Below are 19,675 nucleotides of genomic sequence, written 5' to 3'. Positions count from 1 at the left end.
ATTGCTATCATTCTCTAGGATCAGGAAGTTTTCTGATATTATCCCTTTGAATAACCTTTATATCCCTATGTCTTTATCTACCCTCTCTTTAAGGCCAATAACTCTTAGATTTGCCCTTTTGAGTCTATTTTCTAGATCCCATGTTTGTGCTTCATTGTTTTTTTTTTCCCCCTTTTGTCCCTCTAACTGTGTATTATTAAATAACATGTCTTCAAGCTCACTATTTCTTCGTTCTGCTTGATCCATTCTGTTGTTAGAGAATTCTGATGCATTCTTTGGTATATCAATTGCATTTTCAGCTCTGGAATTTCTGCTTGAGTCATTTTAATTATTTCAGTATATTTGTTAAATTTATCTGATAGGATTCTGAATTTCTTCTCTGTATTAGCTTGAATTTCTTTGAGTTTCTTCAACACAGCTACTTTCCATTCTCTGTCTGAAAGGTAACATATCTCTGCTTCTCCAGGATTAATTCCTTGCAGCACTAGGTCCTTTTCTTCAAGGCAACAGGTCCCTTCTGGCACAGGCCATGTCTACTAATGTCTGGGAGCTAGGGCCTAGCAGGTGATCTCCAGTTGTTAAATAATAATCTCCAGTTGTTAAATTAGTGTCCTTTTGGGGGGATGATCAGTCGAGCCTTCTATTCTGCCATCTTGTTCTGCTTCCTAAGCCAAAAACTGTTTTTCTTCCTTAAGAAAAACAGTTTGTTTGAAGTGATTCAAATGTACTTTTCAATTCGTATTTTTAAATACCTGTATTCTTTTATCACAATTTTCAATGTGTCAAGACTCTGAACTAAATGTCTGCCTACCCACATTCCCTACCAGATCCTTGTGTTTCCAAACATGTATAGAAGCCTATTTGGAGCAATGTTTCCTATCAAAAGTGCTGCTCTTCAAAACAGATCTGTTCATTCTTTCAAACATGAGTAAGTTAGGTACATCCTGTTTGCTAAGTCATGACTTTTCCCTAAACTATGTCTTCTTCTTCGGAAAATAACTATGTGTTTTGTTGTTTTGTTTTAATCTATTATCAAAACATCAGCTTTTATGAATTAACCCACAAGTTATTAAAAATGACATATTTTAATACAAAGAAAATATTTTTATATTTAGACAATTTAATGGCATGGGTTATCTTAACACTATCAGTTTAAAACTATGAGTATTTTATATACATTTTCAAAGTAATTATAACTTTTTAGCACCTGGGGGGATTTAGGGGTAGAGATGGAGATGGCAGGATAATTTTCTGTTATATAAACATTTTATTAATTTAAACGGCCTTGTCTCTCACCTGCTATAAGTCAAGTTCTGAATTTTTGTGATCATAATTGTTCTATACACATTGCAGAAGCTTTCCCATTCACAGATAAGAACACAACTAAAGCATACCTATGATAAACCTTTGAGAGTTTACATTTTACAAGAACAATTTTCCTTTTTAGTTCTTTGTTGTACTTTAGATCTGTAAGATTAAAATATTTTTTAAACTGTAGGAACAAAAAAGAACTTATACAATGCTATGAGATTAAATGAAAGAATTTAAAATGCAAAACTCTGCCAGGTTTCAAACTTATATTACAGAATTCTTGGTCAAACATCACTTTTAGTGAAATCAAATGTAAACTTGCTATGTACTTATGTACCACATGCCTAGTAGATACTAAATAATGTTAAATGGCCAGCTGACAAAATGATCCTATATAGTGAAAGGTTTACCACTGATTTTTCTTTTCATTTAAGGTTATGCAAAAGTTATTTTAATCATGTCTTAAAATTGCATATAAAATATATACATGGGTAACCTGATGACTATACATGATGCCAAAAAATACTTAATATTTTAAAATGTAACAGCACTTTCTGATGTTGGCTTAAGATTGTGAGAGCTATGCAAGGAAAATTATGCAAATTTTCCTTAGTGCTGAACTACCTAGTTTATTACTATGACTACCCTCTTTTTGTAAAATTCTTTGACTCCCACTTCTTTCTGTCTCAACAGCTGCTGTGCTGTCTTATTATATCTGGCCATTCGAAGACATCTACAAATTTATTCTATTGTATCAACAATAGAATTCTTTCAAATTACATTTTCTTGTGGGTTTCCTATTTTGATTTATTTTTTAACCAAACTCTCCATAATTTTCCTATCACTAAACAATGGAGACATATAACTGGTGCTTAATCGCTGTAGGAAGTTAACATTAGATATGGTGAAAGTGGGCAGCCAACCAGGTGCCATATTGCAGGAGCTTGCAGCAGATTGCTGTTCAATTCCAGAACTTTGCTGCAGGGTACTGGTCAAACATTATTCTGGGTGTGTCCGTGAGGATGTTTCTGAATTAGATTAACATATAAATCGGTAGATTGAGTTAAGTAGATTGCCCTTCCTAATTCGAATGGGCCTCATCTATTTAATTGAAGACTGGAACTGAACAAAAAGCCCGGGTTATGAGGGAATTCCTCTTGCCTGATTGTTGAGCTGGGACGTTGGTTAAACTAAGGAAGGTTTAATAGAATGGTCATTGCTTGGGGTTGGGGGAGGGAAAATGGGTAGTTTATTGCAGGGGTTCCCACTCCATGAGCCACGGACTGGTACGAGTCCACACAGCAGGAGGTGAGCAGCAAGCAAACGATCATTAATGCCTGAGCTCTGCCTCCTGACAGATCAGTGGCGGCACTCGATTGTCGTAGGAGCGGGAACCCTATTGTGAACTGTGCATGCAAAGGATCTAGGTTGTGCACTCCTTCTGAGAATCTAATTAATGCCTGCTGATGTGAGGTAAAACAGTTTCATCCTGAAACTATCCTCCTAGGCAACCCTCCCTCATCCATGGAAATATTGTCTTCCATGAAATTGGTCCCTAGTGCCAAAAAGGTTGGGGACTGCTGGTTTAATGGATATGAAAAAGTTCTAGAGATGGGTGGCACAACAGTGTAACTGTACTTAACACTACTGAACTTTACATTGAAAAGTGTTTATAATGGCAAATGTTACGTATATTTACCACAATTTGAAAAATACATCAGTCAAATTAATTTTCTTCCCAGAAAAAGTCACATAAGAGGATTACTTTTGAGGACCTCATATTGCACCTCATATAGTTAACAAGCCATTTTCACTGGAGATAGAAACTGTGTTAATAAATAAATTGAATGAAACAATATATGGAGCATAAGATTTTCTAAAAGTCACATACACAATTTAAAATTGTAAAACTTTGCTAATAATAAAAATGTACTCAATGTGATTAAAATATCATTGTGTAAAAAAGATAACACTTGAACACATGTTTAGTACAGTTCTTCTCACTAGGAGTATAGAAATTTTAAAAATAAAGAAGAAAGAAAGCCAAGATTCTTTAAATGAGCATTTAACATGAAAATAAATGCATATGTTCAATAAGCATACAAAATGATTAATCCTCCTTATGCTTCAAGAAAACAAAAATAAGAAGCTATGTTTTCACTAAATTGGCAAAAATTACATAGTAGAATAAAACTTAATATTTAAAAAGATAGAGGGAAAAAGGGACCATCATGCATTTCTGCCTTCATTCAAAGGCAGTTTGACAATATTTATTTAATTTTTAAAATTATACTTTAAGTTCTGGGATATGTGTGCAGAATGTGCAGATTTGTTACATAGGTATACGCATGCCATGGTGGTTTGCTGCACCTATCAACCCGTCATCTACATTGGGTATTTTTCCTGATGCTATCCCTCCCTGCTCCTCCCACCCCACAACAGGCCTTGGTGTGTGATGTTCCCCTCCCTGTGTCCATGTGTTCTCATTGTTCAACTCCCATTTATGAGTGAGAACATGCAGTGTTTGGTTTTCTGTTCCTGCGTTACTTTGCTGAGAATGATGGTTTCCAGCTTCATCCATGTCCCTGCAAAGGACATGAACTCATCTTTTTTATGGCTGCATAGTATTCTATAGTATATGTGCCACATGTTCTTAACAGTCTATCATTGATGGACATTTGGGTTGGTTCCAAGTCTTTGCTACTGTGAACAGTGCTGCAATAAACATAAGTGTGTATGTGTCTTTATAGTAGAATGATTTTAAAAACCTTTGGGTATATACCAAGTAATGGGATTGCTGGGTCAAATGTTATTTCTAGTTCTAGATCCTTGAGGAACTGCCACACTGTCTTCCACAATGGTTGAACTAATTTACACTCCCACCACCAGTGTAAAAGTGTTCCTATTTCTCCACATCCTTTGCAGCATCTACTGTTTCCTGAATTTTTAATGATCGCCATTCTAACTGGTGTGAGATGGTATCTCATTGTGGTTTTGATTTGCATTTCTCTAATGACCAGAGATGATGAGCTTTTTTAAATATATTTGTTGGCTGCATAAATGTCTTCTTTTGAGAAGTGTTTATTTATATCCTTCACTGACTTTTTGATGGGGTTGTTTGATTTTTTCTTGTAAATTTGTTTAAGTTCTTTGTAGATTCTGGATATTAGCCTTTGGTCAGATGGATAGATTGCAAAAATTTTCTGCCCATTCTGTAGGTTGCCTGTTCACTTTGAGGATAGTTTCTTTTGCTGTGCAGAAGCTCTTTAGTTTAATTAGATTCCATTTGTCAGTTTTGGCTTTTGTTGCCATTGCTTTTGGTGTTTTAGTCATGAAGTCTTTGCCCATGCTCAAGTCCTGAATGGTATTGCCTAGGTTTTCTTCTAGGGTTTTTATAGTTTTAGGTCTTACGTTTAAGTCTTTAATCCATCTTGAGTTATTTTTTGTATAAGGTGTAAGGAAGGGTTCCAGTTTCAGTTTTCTGCATATGGCTAGCAAGTTTTCCCAACACCATCTATTATATAGGGCATCGGCTGGGCATGGTGGCTCCAGCCTGTAATCCCAGCACTTTGGGAGGCTGAGACAGGCGGATCACGAGGTCAGGAGATTGAAACCATCCTGGCTAACACGGTGAAACCCTGTCTCTACTAAAAAAATACAAAAAAAAAAAAAAAAAAAAAACTAACCGGGCGAGGTGGTGGGCGCCTGTAGTCCCAGCTACTCGGGAGGCTGAGGCAGGAGAATGGCGTGAACCCGGGAGGCGGAGCTTGCAGTGAGCTGAGATTCGGCCACTGCACTCCAGCCTGGGTGACAGAGCGAGACTCCATCTCAAAAAAAAAAAAAAAAAAAAAAAAAAAGGGCACCATTTCCCCATAACTTGTTTTTGTCAGGTTTGTCAAAGACCAGATGGTTGTAGATGTTTGGTATTATTTATGAGGCCTCTTTTCTGTTCCATTGGTCTATATGTTTGTTTTGGTACCAGTACCATGCCGTTTTGCTTACTGTAGCCTTGTAGTATAGTTTGAAGTCAGGTAGCATTATGCCTCCAGTTTTTTTCTTTTTGCTTAGGATTTTCTTGGCTATATGTGCTCTTTTTTGCTTCCATATACAATTTAAAGTAGTTTTTACTAATTCTGTGAAGAAAGTCAATGGCAGCTTGATGGGAATACTATTGAGTCTATAAATTACTTTGGGTGCTATGGCCATTTTCACAATATTGATTCTTCCTATCCATGAGTGTGGAATATTTTTCCATTTGTTTGCATCCTCTCTTATTTCCTTGAGCAGTGGTTTATAGTTTTCCTTGAACAGGTCCTTCACATCCCTTGTAAGTTCTATTCCTATGTATTTTATTCTCTTTGTAACAATTGTGAATGGGAGTTCACTCATGATTTGACTCTCTGTCTATTATTGGTGTATAGGAATGCTTGTGATTTTTGCACATTGATTTTGTATCCTGAGACTTTGCTGAAGTTGCTTATCAGCTTAAGGAGATTTTGGGCTGAGACAATGGGGTTTTCTAAATATACAATCATGTCATCTGCAAAAAGAGACAATTTGACTCCCTCTCTTCCTATTTGAATACAATATATTTCTTTCTCTTGCCTGATTGTCCTGTCCAGAACTTCCAATACTATGTTGAATAGGAGTGGTGAGAGAGGGCATCCTTTCTTGTGCTGGTTTTCAAAGAGAATGCTTCCAGCTTTTGCCCATTCAGTATGATATTGACTGTGGGTTTGTCATAAATAGCTCTAATTATTTTGAGATATATTCCATCAATACCTAGCTTATTAATTTAAATGCACATACTTTTAGGCTCACTAATCACATTTTGTGGTCTAAGGTCTAAAATTAAGGCCTCATATTCTGCACATATTGACATCCAGGGAAAACTGGGAGACCCTCGAATGGACCTCCCCATTGTGTTCCTGCAGATAAAATATACTATTCAAATAGCTCTTTATATCATAGGCACCAAACACAATGCCTGTTTATTTCTGAGTCCCTCAGTTCCCTGCTAGTCCACAGAATGATTCAAACAGACCAATCACATCCTCCTTTGGGAACAAGGAGTTACACCACCTTCTTGTTACTACAAAGCTTGCCTCCCACAGACCCTGCTTGTTTACTCTATCCCTAAGTGTAGCCCCATGTGGCTCTGCATGTCATAAAATGTCCTCAGCCTGTGAGTATATGTGACTAATACACTACTGTTGATCTCATCTATCTAGTGTTGGGTGTCATGGTTTTGACCATCCCAATGACTTTAGGTCAAAAATCCCTTCCTCACCAATGGGAAGCAGAGGAGGTGATCAAAACACACTGCTAGGAATTTCACATCACATATAATGTCCATCAATAGGTAACTGTAACTCAAGTGTGGAGTGCCCAGATGATGTAGCGCAATGTAGCAGTTAAAAACACTGAGGTACACAAAAAATTAAAAATAGAATTACCATATTACCCACCAATCTCACATCTGGTACTGAAAAAAAAAAAGAAATAAGGATATCAAGAAAATATCTGCCCTCCAATGTTTACTGTAGCATTATTCACAATAGCCAAAATATGGAAAAACCTAAAAGTCCATAGAGGAAAAAAACAACAACAACAACAACAAAAAAAAAAAAAAACAGAGAAAATGTTTCTTATACATACAATGGAATTTTATTTAACCTTAAAAAGGAAGGAAATCCTGCCATACAGGACAACATGGATGAACCAGGAAGTCATTTTGTTAAGTGAAGTAAGCTAGGCACAGAAAGACTGATACTTCTTGATCCCATTTATATGAGGAATCTAAAGTAGTCAAACTCAGAACCAGAGAGCAGAAAAGTGGTTTCTAGGAGCTGGGGGGAGGGGGAAATGGGGAGTTTGCTGTTCCACGGGTATAAAATTTCAGTTATAAAAGATGAATAGCCAGTGAAACCCCTTCTCTACTAAAAATCCAAAAAATTAGCCGGGCTTGGTGGCAGGCGCCTGTAGTCCCGGCTACAGGGGAGGCTGGGGCAGGAGAATCGGCTTGAATCCAGGAGGCAGAGGTGGCAGTGAGCCAAGATCGCACCACTGCACTCCAGTCTGAGCGACAGAGCGAGACTCTGTCTCAAAAAAAAAAAAATAAAAAATAAATAAAAAAATTAAAAAAACACAAAAAACTTCTAGAGATCTGCTGTACAACATTGTGCCTATAAGTAACAATACTGAATTGTACATTTAAAATTTTGTTAGGAAGGTTGATGTCACATTGCGCTCTTGTCACTAAAAAAAGACTGAGGCATATGTGTTTTTGATGATTTAGAAAAATCTCTAACACACAGTATTAACTGGAAAAGTTTAGATTTGTAGTATCATGCCAATTGTTTGGCACTAATTCAACACTGCACTTAAAAGGGCAGTGTTGAATTACAGATTTTTAATAGTCATTTCAAAGCAGTTTCATTTAAGTACAAATATATAACTCAGCTCCTCATTTAACCAAGATACATACTTAAAACAGGAAACTCTGCACCCCTATATCAGTGGTGTCATTTAATGTTATTTATAAAAGAAAAACAAAGAGCCAAACTCTTAGAAGTGTCGTTGAGGCTGATAAAATGACAGAAGATTTCTGTCTATTATTATACATTGCAATATAAGCCAAGTGAAGTCACTTGTTGTTAAGTACAGTTATCTGGTTACTTGGCCAAAGTCTCATCTTTCACCTAGATTGCCTGGGTTATTGGAATACTACTCTTTTCACAAAATCAGCAAGATAATCGCCTGTCTCCTTCACCTCAGCCACAGGTTTAGGTTTCATGATGCTTTGTACAGTGAAAGTGGTTTGAGAGTCCAATAGAAAAACAAAACTGACTTCAACTTCAAGCTTCCCTAGGGAAAAATTCATCTTCTTTTGTAAAAGTCCACTTTTTTTTCCTTCTCTAAATGAGTATTCACAGTTTTACTGCGAATTGACTTGTATTACCTTATTTATTTTCTTAGGAACTTTAAAAATAACTGCTCTTCCCCTACATGCTTCTCCTAAATAGGCATTGTCATAATAGGTTGCCTTTAGCATTGCTAGTGCTAAGACCTCAGCACATTTCCAACAAATGAAATCAGGTTTTATTTAGTTTGGTTTAAAGAATGAATCATGTTTCAATGTCCTCTAAATGCATTACAAATTAATTAGCTGAGTGTGTTCAGCGTTGTGTTCATTATCACTTCTATTGTGACAGTAATGTATGTTAGCTTGCACTGGAGAACATGATGTAAAGGAAAATAATGGGAATATTTATACTGGCTATTTTGATGAATTATTTGAATCTACATAGAATCTTACTATAATTTATCTTGCTCTCTGTTTTATTCTAAGAATTTTAGCTCTGCAACTATTGTGCAATCAATGTTGGCTGAACACCAAATGTGATTTTTATGTTGTAAATAACTAGAGAATTAGTCTTATTAATTAAAAAAAAAAAGAAATTAGATGGCCTGTTTTGATCCATTTATTGGAAACATGTAATTTAGTATTAGTACTTACAATAACTGTTACTCGTCAGGGACTTTTTAAGTAGGAGAGAACAGATTTAGGTGATAATGAAATTTATTAGCACACACACAAAATATGATATATCTTATGAAAAAGCATGCTTTAAATATTCAATCTAACTTCACTTCCTTGGTAGTAAACCAAGAATTCATTTTTTTTTTCCTTTTGGAGGCTAAATTTACTATTCAAAAGCTTGTAGCTTTAAAAGAAACACATTTGCAACTGTTGTTAGGTATTACATCAGTTTTAACGATGGTAACCCTTTTTATTAAGTCATGTTTTATATGTTGTGTATATTATTTTCCACTGTTTCCAGAATCTAATTTAGGAGGTTTCATTTTAAATTTCAGTTAGAAAGGAAATGTTGAAAGTATTGTATGTCTGAGGAGTATTTGAGGGCTAGCCTCTGTGTGGGACTTGATCATATCATCTTAGGCAGAAGAACACAACAGAACTCCATACCTCAAGCCGTGAATTGCAACAGCTGTCCCAGACTCACTCTCACAGTCTCTCTCTCTTTCTCTCTCTCTCTCTGTCTCTCTCATTTTTTGTCTCTCTGTTTCATCAGAAGCACATACACAGGGCTTGCTGTATATATTTTTAATTAAAGCCCGTGTTTAGATTTTTCCACCGTCTCTGAAAATAATTTGAGACTTCACTGGGATAACAACAACTAGAAAAACTCAGATGTTTCTATTTATAGCTCTGCCATGGACTCTCTGTGCCCTGTTGAATGAGTTCTTTGACCTAGCTTTTCCAAAGTAGAGGTCATTATTCTATCACATTTCTAATTTACTTCCTAGGGATACTGAGAATTCATTGAAATAAAACAACATGTAAATCCGATAGTTTATTGAATAAGGAAAACCTAAGGACAAAAAGGGTAGGCTTATTTTGAAACTTGATGAGGCCATAAATATGATTTTAGGGCTACGTTATCTCCTTACTTTTCTCTTATTTACATTTTTAATTAATTATAACATCAGTAGGAAACTAACACCTAGATTTGTATGGCAAATCTAGATTAACTTATCAAAAGACAGTACATTAATGTAAGCCTGTCTTTGCTTTTTTGTGTTTAGTATGTGAATGTAAATATCTGTATTATAGAAAAAAGTTTAAAAGAATATACATTACAATGTTAACAAGCATTATTTCTAATTTGTAAGTGATTTAAAGTATCTTATTTTTACCTGTATTTTATACAATGAACATGTATTACTTGTGTTATTAAAACTATTTTAAATCACCATTGTTTAATTGCTATCAGTTCAAAAATTCTATGCATTTCCTCCTAGCACACTGTATTGTTATGGAAATTTAAAAAATAAAAATGCTTATTTTCAGAACGGGAGGACAGAATAAGAAGTGTGAAATAAATGTTGCTACTATTGTAGCACATCTCACCCTGATGTTTCTCTTTGTAATATTATTACCTTTGATTATTCTAAACTTAAAAATTCAAAACAATTTAAAAATGTGTTTTTCAGCTACAGGACCGCACTCAGTTCAGTGACCGAGACTTAGCCACCCTTAAGAAGTATTGGGACAATGGCATGACTAGCCTGGGCTCTGTTTGTAGAGAGAAAATTGAAGCTGTTGCAACTGAATTAAATGTTGACTGTGAAATAGTTCGGGTAAGACATTTTCTATAATTTTCATGCTATGGTTACTGAGTGGCATAAACGAAAGCTTTAAAATCTTACATGAGGTGCTCTAAGCAATACTAGCAATAAAGTGAAAACATAACCCACAGAATAGGAGATAATATTTTGAAATTACATATCTGATAAGGAATTTGTATCAAAGTATGTAAAGAACAATTACAAGTCAATAATAAAAATGCAAATAACCCAATTTTAAAAATAGGCAAAGGAACTGAATAGACATTTCTCTTAAAAAGATATACATATTGCCAATATTTACCTGAAAATATGTTCAACAGCATTAGTCATTATGGAAATGGAAATAAAAATTACAAGGTGCCATTTACCCACTCTAACAATATTAACATAAAAGGTAGATAATAATGAGTTTTGGTCAGGATATGGATAAATTGTTACCCTTATATGTTGCTGGTAAGAATGTAAAATATTTTAGCAAGTTTGACAACAATCCTCAAAAAGTTTAACACTAAGTTCTCATATGACCAAAAATTCCACTGCTGGAATGGATTTCACTCCACTCAAAAGAATAAAAAATGTATGTCCAACTCAAAAAGTTGTACACTGATATTCATAACAGAGTTTTCCATAATATCCAAACGGAAACAGCCCAAACATCCACCAAGTGAATGAATAGACAACATCTGAGTATATGCATATAATGGACTTTTATAGAGCCATATAAAGGAATGAAATATTAATACATGCTATATAATGGATGAACCTTAAAAACATTATGCTAAATGAAGGAAACCCATTGCAAAAGACCACATATTGTATTATTTCATTTATATGAAGTGTCCACGTTAGGCACACTCTAGAGACAGAAAGTAGGTTAGTAATGCCAGGAGCTGGGGGTAGGGAGGGATGGGAAATGACTGCTAATATGTATGGGGTTTATTTTTGGCATGATCAAAATGTTCCAGATTAGATAGTGGTGACTGGTGCACAGCTCTGTGAATATGTTGAAAACATTTTAATTGTACACATTAAATAAATGAATTGTGTGGTGTTTTAAAAATATCTCAATAACATTGTTTAAAAATTGCCTGAGGTGAATTGAAATATATCTCATATAATGAATGATAGATAAAAAATTATTTTACATTCCCACCTACAGTGTAAAAGTGTTCCTATTTTGCACAGCGTTGCCAGCATCTGTTGTTTTTTGACTTTTTAATAATTGCCATTCTGATTGGCGTGAGATGGTATTTCATTGTGGTTTTAATTTGCATTTCTCTAAAGATTAGTGATGCTGAGCTTTTTCTCATGTTTGTTGTCTGCTTAAATTTCTTCTCTTGAGAACTCTCTGTTCATGTCCTTTGCCCAATTTTTAATGAGGTTGTTTGATTTTTACTTGTAAAATTGTTTAAATTCCTTATAGATTGTGTATATTAGACCTTAGTCAGATGGGTAGATTGTAAAAATTTTCTCTTTTTGTAAGTTTTCTATTCACTCTGATGATAGTTTCTTTTGCTATGAAGAAACTCTTTTGTTTAATTAGATCCCATTTGTCAATTTTTGCTTTTATTGCAATTACTTTTGATATTTTTGTCATAAAATCTTTTGCCCATGCCCAAGTCCTGAATGGTATTGCCTAGATTTTTTCTAAGGTTTTTATAGTTTTGGGTTTTACATTTAAGTCTAATCCAACCATTGTGAAAAACAGTGTGGTGTTTCCTCAAAGACTTAAAACCAGAAATACCATTTGACCTAGCAATCCCATAACTGGGCATATACTCAATGGATTATAAATCATCCTATTATAAAGATACATGCACACGTATGTTCATTGCAGCACTATTCACAATAGCAAGGACATGGAAGCAACCCACATGTCCATCAGTGATAGACTGGATAAAGAAAATGTGATACATATATACCGTGGAATACTATGCAGCCATAAAAAGGAATGAGATCATGTCCTTTGCAGGGCCATGGATGAAGCTGGAAGCCATTATCCTCGGCAAACTAACACAGGAACAGAAAACCAAACACCACGTGTTCTCACTTATAAGTGGGAGCTGAACAATGAGAACACATGGACACAGGGAGGGGAGCAACACACACTGGGGCCTGTTGGGGGGTGGGGGAAGGGAGAGCAACAGGATAAATAGCTAATGCATACAAGGCTTAATATCTAGTTCATGGGTTGATAAGTGCAGCAAACCCCTACCACGGCACACATTTACCTTTGTAACAAACCTGCACATCCTACACATTTATCCTGGAACTTAAAATAAAATAAAATAAAATATTAAAATCATAATGATCAATCATCAGAACAGTAGTTTATGTTCCATTTAAAAGATGTTGATATAAAATTTTGAAAGTGGTAGTGCTGGTAAGTATTTAACAATCAATTCTTTAAGAGAAAAAAAGCCTTAATTAATAGCATTTGCTGATTTCCATGGTGTAAAGATTCCTACCACAGCTGATTCCATGTCTCACTCAACATAGAGTTGGGAAGAGATGCTAACAGTTGACGCTTGTGAGCAAGTGTAGGTTGACACCAGTACACACACTGGAAGATCATCTCAGTAGATCAAAAGGGAATTACATTAAAGAAGAAGTGACAAAGAGCCAGGCTTTGTAGTACACATCTGTAGTCCCAGCCACTCAGAAGGATCACTTGAGCCCAAGAGTTCAAGTCAGTATCCCATTGGCTAAAGATTAGTCACATGTTCATACCAAACTACAAGAGAAGCTGCAAATGTGATTTTACTGTGAGAAACCATGTGCCCAGCTAAACCTTCTATTATTCTGGAAGGTGAGCACAAATATGGGGAATAGACAGCAGTCTCTCTCATTAGGACAACCTAATGAGACTCCAGCTCTTATCTCATATATATATGAAGAAAAGAGAAATATAGAGATAATTTTTAGAGTATAGATTTCTGAAAATAAATACTATTCTCAAAATAAGTACTGCCCTGTTCAGAGTCTTGCTTTTTCTTGTTAGAGTCCAGATGGAAAATTAAATTCAATACTGTGTTTGTTGAGCATGCTGCTATGTGTTAAAGTATACTAACAAGGAGAGAGAAGTGCATTAGACATTATTTCTATTTTAAGGAGCTCAGAGTCTAGCAAGAGGGATGACACAAGAAAAAAAAATGGCCGAAGAGGAATTGGAGTAGGATCATAGTATGAGGAGCCTAAGCAACAGCCAAAAATAGGGAAATGAAGAGCATGTGTTCTTGTTGTCATTGTCATTTTTATTTTTTAATCAAATTTATATATGTATATAGCTTAGGAAGTCAAGTTCTGTAGAATTTGCTACAAAACCAACATTCCTCACTCCTTCCTTCCTACCATTTTGCAATAGCCTAAGTTGAAGCACTTTCCACTTTTAGATATTTCCTTCAGTATTTACTTTCATCTATGAATGATGTGTTGTATTAATTAGAATTAGGTTTAGCTGTAAGTATTTAAAAGACCTAAAAGTAACAATGGCTTAGATGAGATGTTTCAATTCCATATATAAGTCCATGAGTATGCAATTTACAGCTAGCGTGGTAGTTTGTCTCTACAATGTCCACAGAAACCCTGATGCCTTCCACTTTCCATTCTACTGTCCCTATGATGTGGCCCTTTTTATCAAGGTACAAAATGATAGCATACATACTCGAGGCAGCATGACAGAGAGGGAGAAGAATAAAGGGCAAAGGGTGTTTACCAGCTGTCTTTTAACAAGAATTTCTGGAAACTACCATGAGATCCTTTCACTTGTATCCCATTGGCTAAAGATTAGTCACATGGTCATACAAAACTACAAGAGAAGCTGCAAATGTGATTTTACTGTGAGCAATCATGTGTCCAGCTAAACCTTCTATTCTTCTGGGAGGTGAGGACAAATATGGGGAATAGACAGCAGTCTCTCTCATATGTTTACATTGCAACTTCCCGATTTGTTCAATGTTAGGCATTGTCTATTGATTTTTCACTGTGAAATGCAAAGCTTTTAAAAAATCTATTTCAAGATTTCCTCATTGATTCTTTCACTTACATGCATAATTCCTCTCTCCTCATCCTCCTATAACTTTGGTCAGCTGGGTATTCATTATTATGACTATGTAAATGCGTTACACATTTGAATTATGTAGTGAAACATCATTTTTTCCTTTTCTGTATAACTTAGCATTGTTTTGTTTCCCTGTAGTTCATAATTTACTTAATTTATATTTTTGATATTCATATGTTTGCTTGAGTTATTTTCTAGGTACTTACTACTAATTTATCTTTAAACCCTTTCCCAGATGCATAAGTCTCCACTCAACACATTCATACACATTTGGTAGTATAATAATTCCATCATCTTAAAGAAATATCTCCTGGAATTTTCTGATCTGCTCCAACTGAATTGGTTATTTTATGCACCTGGACTATAACTGTTACTCTAAGATTTCCACTTCCAATCTGTTTTTCCTCTTGCTCTACTTTCAGTAAGATATCCCTTAATTTATTCTCCAACTTTTCTACTGAGTTTTTCACTTTTTAAAAAATTTGTCATGCCACTGGTACTAATAAGTACCTTGTGCCATGGCAACAATGTTCAGGTTCTATGGACAGCCATAGAGTCTCCTTGAGACACCCATACTACAAGAGAGGAGACAGGGACAGAATCTCTTTAAAAACATACACTCCTAAAATAAAGATAAGATATCCACAGGATTCCTGGCTAGGGTTATCTCTGATATCAAGGGATTTTAGGCACACTGACTGTAAAAATGGCCAAAACTATTAACATCAGCTCCCCCTTAGGCATTACTATATGCTGAGTTTCTTATTCCTACACAAAGATCTTAATATACAAAAAAGGAAGAAGAATTTTACCATTTTCTTCTTGCTTAATATTTGTTTAAACTCATATTAGATGAAAGAATAAGGAGCTGCTCACTATCCTTTTATTTCTCACGATTTTCACATACTAGAATGCTCATGGCAGAAAGAAAATTTGGAGGTGATACGTTGTAAGAGGACCTCTTCTGTAACATGTGATAAATTATTCCAAAGGAGAATATGTTTGCAACATACGTTCTTGAGATTTCAGGAAAAACTATTTATAAGTTTTTAAGTCTAATATACCTTCTAATTACTAATCACCAAAATGAACTCCACCTTAGGGTGTCTAGTTAACCATTACTTACAGTATGATTTGAAAGTTTCAGATTTTTTTTTTTTGTCTTATACTTCTAAGAAGTATAGGAAGCAAAGTTGGTATATTTTTTCTTTGACCTTAACAATGATTGTTAATTATGTGCATGTTTTTCTTCATCTTGAAATGTCATTTCCAGGTTAGTGCCTATTTACCGACTTACTCATTTAGCAAAGGTAAACTGAACACCTATTATGTGCCAGAACTTTTCTAAGTGCCATGGGAAAAATGCATCTCTCTCGAGGAAATTGAAATTTACTGTGATCAATTATTCCTAAATGAGAATAATACATTGGAGAAATATTTTGAGGCATTACATGCGGACTCTAAGTTGGAAGCACTGCTAAGTCCTCGAGGACAGTTAGTTCCCCCCTCCTCCGCCTTGCTACGATTCAGTTTAATGCCTGTCCTTTCCATCTGCATTAGGGTTATAGTGGACAAACATTAAACTGTACCTTTGCATGGTCAAATATTGATAGAAACAACATATTTTAATGTTTGAGATACATTTTGCAGGACTTAAATACAGTTCATAGAAAACAACTTTATGTTTTTATATTTTAGATTATATTTATTTTCAAAGGAACATGGCTTGATTTGAAGTGCCTTTAAATGGAACAGTGTTTATACAGTATATGGCAAACACCCTATTATCTATTACATACATTGATTTAGAGCTGGAAGGCACCTTGGGGTTGAGTTCAATGCCTATCTATCTATCTATCTATCTATCTATCTATCTATCTATCTATCTGTAAAATGGAGCCAGATTAGCTTTCCCATAGTAGGTAGAGGCCAAGTCTCTTATTCCCAATCTAACATTATTTCCAGTTCTACCTTACTAGTGTATGCCTTACTGTAAGAAATAACTTGGATACTTCTTAAAAATATAGATCACCCTATTCTAGACCTACTGAATCAGAATTTGCAAGAAAGGCCCAGAGAATCTATATGTTTCCCTTCCGCAAATTATTCTTAAGATCAGGTAAATTTGGAAAAACCTTTACAACACTATGTCATTGCAGCTAAATATTCTAGCATGTACTTTTTATCCATAACACTTGGTCAAATTTTATAATTTATGTTTGTTTTCTACTTGTTTATCACCTGTACATATACATTTCTGTTGTTTATCATCTATATTTATACATTTAAGTTCCCTGAGGAAAAGGCTATATCTATTATATTTACCACTGCACCCCAAGCACCAGAAACAGTGTTTGGTACATAATAAATTTTCAGTAATATATGTGGAATGAATGAATGAATATCTAACAGAAAAGTGTACCCTCTATGTATAGCATACATGAACTAACAAATGTATAATACCATACATTTAAAATAAAAATTTAGAATATAGTTTCATATTGTTTAATAGAAATATACTTAGAAATGTACAGGGCTTTAGAGTACTCATTTTTAATAGCTATTATGTTTGTGTTGTTAATACATAGCCGTTCTGATTGAAAAGATACTACTATTATTTTTAGATTTGTGACCATTCTGGTGGGAAATTTATTATTCAGGAAAGTAAAGAATTTGGAAATCATTTTCCTGATTTTGCACATAAATAATCTGAGGCCTAGAGCGATAAAATAACTTGTCCATTGTTCATATAAAATGGTTGAAAAAGCTAAATATTTTAAAGTAGGGGTGTTTTATCCGAAACAGTGAAAAAATACCCTTCACATAATTTATAGCTGGAATGTAGAAGGGAGAGTTCAGGGTGAAGAAGATCTGAAGCAAAGAACTGGAAACAATACCTCAATGAAATAAAACAATTGATATGATGCAGTTTAAGGAAGACCATTATGAAAACACTTACGAAACCAACTGGGAAACTTGCAGAGTGGTATGGTTCATATACCTGATATTTTTATGCAAAAAGAGGATGGACACTTTAGGCGCTCAACAGATTGTATGATACCCACTCACACTGGTAAAAGTGATCTTCTTAACAGTCTATACACTCAACTTCTGATTTCTGCCAGTAACAATCTCAGGGACACACCTAGAAATAATGTTTTGCCAGCTATCTGGGAAACATTTAGCTCAGTTAAACTGACACATAAAATTAACTATCACAACCTGCTATAGTAAAATATTTTAGATTGGCTGTCTTGTAAACAGCATAAATTTATTCTTAATTGTTCTGGAGTCTGAGGAATCAAGGACCAAGGTGCTGGAAGGTCCAAAGTATGGACAGCCCACTTTCTAGACAGCTATCTTTTTGCTGTAACCTCGCATGGCAGAAGGGGCAAGGAATCTCTCTGGGGTCTCCTTTATAAAAGCACTAATCTTATTTATGAGAGATCCATTCTTATTATCTATTTACCTCCAAAAGGCCCCACCTCTTAACACTATTACCTTGGGGGTTGGGAATTTAACATGTTAATTTGGAGTAGGGGAGACAAATATTCAGACCATAGCGGACTCTAAGATTAATTCAATTATCTATGATTCTGTAAAAATGTAATAAACCCATTAGCATTGTATTTATACGTTGAATCATTTTTCCAGTGCCTTCTACTTTTGAGGAATATCCAAAGAGGAAATAGTTTAGCTTTGGTTTGCAATAAAATCTCACATACTTCCAATATTCACATAACATATTATTTTACCTTTATCTTTGCACATTTTGTAATCACTCATTTCTCTCAAAAAGGGTGCAAAAGAAGTTGAAGATAAATAGAAACTTGGTTTCTGCCTTTTTTTTCTTCACTCTTCTCCAGCTTTTATGACCCAAATGAAGCAGAAATCATCCTGCGGAGACTGGTGTTTTCCTCCTTCTACTCATACCATCATTTTCACAAACACTAGTGGCTAAGATTTTTGTAAAAGAAAAGCTTCTGCATTTACAATTTGTTAAGTGTTCATAGGTAGAAAATAGAGAGATTCCATGACAATTTTAAGAAACTTTAGTAAGCAATTGCCATTCTTTATCTTTTCTGAATTATAGCAATCAATTTTCAACGTTATGATGTAATGACAAATTGGGTGCTAGAGTCAATAATAATTTAATTGTACATTATAAATTCACTAAAAGAGCATAATTGGACAGTTTGTAACACAAAAGATAAATGCTTGAAGGGATGGATACTCAGTGTTCCATGATGTGATTATTATGCTTTGCATGCCTGTACCAAAATATTTCATGCACCTCGTAAATATATACACCTAACATATACCCACAAAAATTAAAAATAAAAAAGTGTTAAAAAGAAAAAATAAATGGAATTCTCCTTTTTAAACTAGTATTTCTCCTATGAAAGAGGTTATCAAAGCTAAGAAAATTAATATCCGTACATATTTTTATTTCATACTAGGCAATTTTCTCTTTTGTGTGTACTTTATTCATGTGTTTCAAACTTCACATTTAGTGTCAATCCTAAATACATACAAGGAACTACATTTTATAAACTTGAAGGGAAAATTCCCCCCATCAAATATAAAGAAGAATTCATCTTTTTGAACTAACTAAATAGTTCTTCTGTTTTGCCCTGCATATTTTTTGAAATCTTACCAAGTACAAAGTTAACTTCATTCATGCTTTTTATTGACACAAAGAGTAGCTAAGGTGGCTTTGTATTTACGTTGCCCTATTGTGTAGAAGAAATTCTAGTTGATATAAAGGGCATCATAATCAAATTTAGAACTGAAACTCTAAACTGTTATTTAGTGGTTTTCTACGCTGCTTTAGGTTTTAAGAATCCTTTTTGACATGACAAAACTAGAAAGGTTACAAGTTCTAGTCATAAAATGGTCTTTCTGAAAATTGCATAAGAAACATGGGAATAAAATTGGTTTCAGACTGTTGCTTCTGAGAAAATGGAGTAGACATAATTTTCCCTGTTCTTCTCATTAAGTAGAACTAAAATCCCTGGACATTATATAACTAGGAAACATAAGAAGAATCTGAAGGGTGGAAAGAAGTCACATCTGCTAGGGACCATGGGACCCCATGAATGACACTCACACAATGGTGAGTTTCCTGCGTTTTCGTTTGCTTCATATGCC

General features: G+C 34.6%; 1 protein-coding gene across 2 annotated transcripts in view; it reads left to right on the top strand.

Annotated features, from left to right (window-relative positions):
- The window catches only part of HDX (highly divergent homeobox), a 189,621-nt gene that overhangs the window by 138,390 nt on the left and 31,556 nt on the right, over positions 1-19,675 (top strand). For both annotated transcript variants that reach the window (XM_015127741.3, XM_015127740.3), the window contains one exon: positions 10,330-10,476. In XM_015127741.3, coding sequence (XP_014983227.1) covers positions 10,330-10,476 — 147 coding nt within the window. The remainder of the gene's footprint in view (positions 1-10,329; positions 10,477-19,675) is intronic.

The sequence above is a fragment of the Macaca mulatta genome, chromosome X, assembly GCF_049350105.2.
Source record: "Macaca mulatta isolate MMU2019108-1 chromosome X, T2T-MMU8v2.0, whole genome shotgun sequence".
NCBI classification, from domain to species: Eukaryota; Metazoa; Chordata; class Mammalia; order Primates; family Cercopithecidae; genus Macaca; species Macaca mulatta.
The sequence above is the reverse complement of the archived record's forward strand: the minus strand, read 5'-3'. Positions and strand labels throughout refer to the sequence as shown.